Here is a 5,159-nt window from a genome sequence, read left to right on the forward strand (position 1 = left end):
TTTCCTCGGAGTATTTCTTCTTTTATACTTAGTCAATCATGTCTGGAAGGAAAGGAGGGGAGGGAAGGCACTGGGAGACCAAGGGGGTGTGTGGCTTTATCATGGAGGGTTGGCCACTGCTCTGGGTTCCTTGTCAATGAGATTTCCCTCCTCTCTCCCCTCTCCCTAAGCAAGCCTGGGCCCAGCTGGGCTGAACAAGGCAATCAGGGCAGCCCATTCCCTGGGACCACAGGCAGTCACCCCAACCACTCCTGCCCTTAAAAAGCCAGGCCCAGCCCACAGTCTCCTTGTCCGAGCAAACAGATGTACTTGCTGCAGTTCTCGGTGTCTTCCTGGCTTTCTCTTATCAGCTCTCTGGCTTTGACTCTTGGCCCCTGATTTCAGTCCCAACTCTGGATAATCCTCCTTTTCCAGTTTTGACATCGAACCCATCGGTCCCCAGGAACTCTGCCTCAATGTCATCCATGCTTCAGGAGACCCGCTACGAGGCCAGACTGCCCATGCCCTGGTCCCTAACATTCACCCGCTGGTCCCCTAGTTAATGGCCCAGTTGTTTTAAGAGCAGTATGCAAGGATCAAAGGTTGGGACACCCCACGGTTTGTGGGGCTTCACTGCAGCCCACAGGATGCATGTCTCACAATAGGTCTGCCTTGGGTATGTTGATTGGAGAGTTGTATATATTCCACCTGGCCTGACAACCCATGTGCATCAGTGTTGTGGTTTAGTGCTTCTGTGGCTCAGATCAGGATCTCTCATTTGGGATGTACTCAGATAACTGCCAAAACCAGGTCTTCACTGCAGACTACAGCCAGCATATCTTTGCCACTCAAGAGTTAGTGAGATATCATTTGGGAGCAACAAGACTACACCAGGGACACTAGTTACTCCAGCTCCAGAAATCCTGTTGATGTTTCCAGGAGACCAAAACCCTATGAAGCTCGAAGCCTGGAGGTGGCTTTGATCTCCTTGGCCTCTTAGCAACATAATCCTGTCCCGTCTCAACATCCCTTCTCTACAGCGCTTTCCCAGGACCATAAGCCTGATGTATACTTGTTGCCCTGGGGGGTCAGGCCAACTCTTAGGATCTCAATATTGCACTGTTAGACAGGAGGGTGTGACATAATTGCACATATACAAACACACAAATCAATTAGATGCATACACACACACACACACACACACACACACACTATCTGCTTAGGCACATACACATCTAAACCAGCCTAGGCACATGCATACCTATCACCAATTCAAGCACATACACTATACACCCCAAAAGCTAGACAAAATCAATTGTCCATACCCACACACTCAGTACACATATCACCAATTCATATATCATACACACAATGACATGCACACAACACCCACCTACACATAGGTAAGTTCCTAACTTGGATGGGACAGTGTGTATGTGTGTGCATGGGGTACCTGGGATATTTGGGGGTAGGTTAAGATAAGAGAGAGAGAGTGAAAGTTGCCAGAACTGGTGGACTAGAGAGAAGCTGACTGAGGAACTGAGGCTTGGGTTTACTTAAGGTAGATTGGGGCTGGACAGCTGGCAGACAGCTGAGATATAGGGGAAGGGGGGGGCACAGATAAGTGGCAGCAAGGAGGAGACAGCCAGGAAAGAGAGAGAGAGAGGCAGAAAGCTGGGAGCTTGGAAACAGACTAACAGCTTAGAGACTGGGGTGGGCAGATAAGTGGTGGCAAGGAAGAAACAGTCAGGAAACAGACAAAAACCCAACTCAGGATTTCAAAACAACAGGTGTATTAAACAGACAACACACTACACAGCTCCATGAAGTTATTGGTTCACACACACACACACACACACACACACACACACACACACTCTCAAAATGTCAGCAGGAGAAAGAGACTCAGTGGAAGGGCTGGAGCCCAAGTAGGGGAAAGAAGCAAAGTCCAAGTCCTTGGTTGAAGAGGGTGGGGGGTGATAGCTACCTATCCAGGCTGGAAAGGGGTCCTTGTCCAGCAGGTGTTGTCCAGAGCGGGGGTCGCCAGCAGGGCCTCTGGGTGGGTAGGTTGTTTGGCATGCTGCTGGTCCAGATGGAGAGGACATCCCAAGGAGTCAGTCTTCACTACCCCTTTTATGGGGCAGACTACCTCTGATCTCCTGTGGGGAGGGCCTGTCCAGGCAATGTCAGTTCTGTCCCAGAGGGCTCCAGGTGTTCTTACTGAGCATGTGCAGCCTGGCCCAATGGTAGGTTGCCTCATCTTTTGTTTCTTGAATGCTGAGGGTGGTTCCACGGGCTAGGTCGTTGGTCCAGGTATTGGTGTTGATAGTTTGGTCATTCAGAGGGAGCTATCTGTAGATGTACTGCCATTGTCCCTCAAGCACCCTCATTCATCCCCATTCATTCAGGAACCAAGTTACATAGAAGGGGTAGTTGTAAGTCATGGGTTACCCAACTGGGCCTGGGGACAGGATGGAGACTTGTCAAACAACATGGAACTTGACATTACTTAAGCTTACTTGGATATGTAGGCCTAAATCATATAGTACCAGTAAAACAGTAATATAGAACAGTGAAAAAAAATCAATATAAACATAATAATTATACAATGTAAAGAAGGAGAAAAAACAAAACAAATACAACTTGCCACCAAAATAAAATGCTGAAGCTTATTCTATGTCTTAGCTCACTTATACTTATCTATAGGGAATAGAGGGGGAAAGAAAAAGTCAGAAATGGTTGGGGAAAGGGAGGGAATGCATTAAAAAAAAAAACCCAAAAAACTGGGGGTTTTGCTACATACTCAGTGTGCCCTGCCCTGACTTCACTCTCCTGGTCTCATGGGTGTAAACGGTAGTTTCTAAAGTTTAAACTCATACATTTTAAATTGCAACCTACCACCTTATGTACAAGTTAAAAACATATAGCTATATATTCAAAACATTTTAGCTGTCCATGCTGAACCATATGCTTATAGCTAGACTTGGTCAACCATGTTTCCATTCAAGTGTTTTCCATCAGAACCATTTTCTTGAAATTTTAGCTGTAGATTTGCAGAAAAATAAATGGAATTTTATAGGATTCAATAATATAATGAACTATTTTAGTTCAACTTTGTTATGGCCATAATATATTGTTTTGAACTTAGGAAATATTTCATTTTGAAATCCTTTTTAATGTTCTAAATGGTATGGTAATAGCCGCCTTCAACTACCTGTAGTGGGGTTCGAAAGAGGATGGAGCTGGACTGTTCTCAGTGATGACAGATGACAGAACAAGGAGCAGTGGTCTCAAGCTGCAGCAAGGGCAACTATGAGCTCCTATATAAATGCAGGGAGGCTGCCCTGCAGAGAATCAGAGCAGACTCAATCAAGTCTGCTGGAGTGTGGTAATTACTGCACTCCAGCATCACATGCATCAGCATCCCCACACTGAAAAATGGCAGTGAGAGCCATGCCCGAAACTTCTTATCAACAGGGAGATTTCAAGCACAGTAGTGAGACTAAGTACATTACCTTTAAACTAGAATCCAGCATTGGAAATGACCAGGGATCAACGCTCCCAGTCAAACCTGACATCTACCTATCTTCAGCCCATTTACAGTTGGGAAATGCCAGTAAAATACAACATGCAAAGCAAAGCCTGCATGCTTCTGTGAGTTTGGCTGGCATCTCCCACAATGGAGCTCTGATCCCAACTGGACCAGCTGGGCATGACCACAAAACAAACAGGTAGTAAGAGGAGCACCACAGCTCATCCAGAGCTAGGTGAGGAGTAAGGGAGCAGCTGGTGGCCCTGACAGGTTGGACTTGTCCTCTGATACCCCGGCCATCTGGCCCCTACACATTAGGATCAGAGCAGGGTTCTCGTAGCTAACCTACATTTGCATACTTCATGCTCATGAGACATCCCCTGTGCTGCTTAGAGCTCCTTTAAAGCCTCCTGCATCACTCGTTACACCCTGCAGATCAGCTTTGGGCCAGTCATGCATACCAAGATGATCTCGCAGGCTCCACTCCTCTGGCTGTTACTGCTCTGCATCCATGGTAAGGAGCACACCAAGAGGGAACTGGCTTCATTGCCAGTAAAGGTCTCTTGCAAAAAGAAGCTAACGGTCTAGAGCCTCCGCCTGACAAATCCTTACTAGTCTCCACTAACCTCAAGCTGCCTGTGCTGCCACTAAAGAGAAAAAGACCTTCTTCTTTTAGGTATTTGGGCCTGATGTCAAGCCCACAGAGGTAGATGGGAGTCCACTGACTGCAGTGGATTTTCAGGAAGTCCCTGAATGAACACGTGGCTGCCTTGAGCTGAAAATGTCATCCCAGAGGGCTTTTTATAAAAGGGTACAGTACAATGCATCCATGTAACTATATTCTGTTTTTCCCTTTCAGGTTCAAGTGGAGACCGTGTGATGACCCAGACTCCAGAGTCCCTGGCACCATCCCTGGGAGACACAGTCACCATCAAATGCAAATGCAGCTCCAGCCTCACATCTGCAGGAAAGGAGTTCCTAGGCTGGTACCAGCAGAAACCTGGACAAGCTCCTAAACTCATCATCACTTTTGCTTCCACACGGCAACCGGGAGTCCCGGCCCGGTTCAGCGGCAGTGGGTCTGGAACAGATTTCACTCTCACCATCAGCAGTGTACAAGCTGAAGATGCTGGAGATTATTACTGTCAGCAGAATTATGGTGCACCTCTCACAGTGATACAAACCAGTACAAAAACCTCCCGGCACTCTTCAGATCAGCACGGCAGGTGCTTCCTTAACAGTCACCTTCGGAGTACATGTGCTACACAGAGGGGCACATTTTCTCCTTTGTTGAAATGACTGTAAAAGACAGCTGATGTCCACTGTGGATACTAAGTGGCATAAAAGCAATAACCAGGAATCAAGACATGTACTCATTTACTTTCAACTCGGATAAATAGCACCGCAGCATAAAATGAAGCAGCTCTGATGAGCAGTAAGCTTAAAACTGGTTTGTGGTCCTTTCCGAGCTCATTTTTTGGATCAGACATGTACTTTGCATATATTAAAGCAACTAGCACCCTTTGATGCTGTAACAAGTTACTATTAACACTGTGTGCCACCCAGTAGTGGGTTGATCAGCATCTGGTTGTTCAGATGCATCACAATGTTCCCAAAGGCTCAGCTCCTCTGACTGGTAGTACTCTGG

The 5,159-nt window shown here is 46.8% G+C and overlaps 1 gene segment (V, D, J or C); it reads left to right on the forward strand.

The window, feature by feature from the left end:
• The first annotated feature begins 3,926 nt into the window (after positions 1-3,926).
• LOC102372282 lies at positions 3,927-4,810 on the forward strand. The segment is given in 2 exon segments: positions 3,927-4,025; positions 4,371-4,810. Coding segments are annotated over 2 exon segments (501 nt in total).
• The last annotated feature ends 349 nt before the right edge of the window (positions 4,811-5,159 follow it).

This window comes from Alligator sinensis, unplaced genomic scaffold (assembly GCF_000455745.1).
Source record: "Alligator sinensis unplaced genomic scaffold, ASM45574v1 scaffold1889_1, whole genome shotgun sequence".
Taxonomy (NCBI): domain Eukaryota; kingdom Metazoa; phylum Chordata; order Crocodylia; family Alligatoridae; genus Alligator; species Alligator sinensis.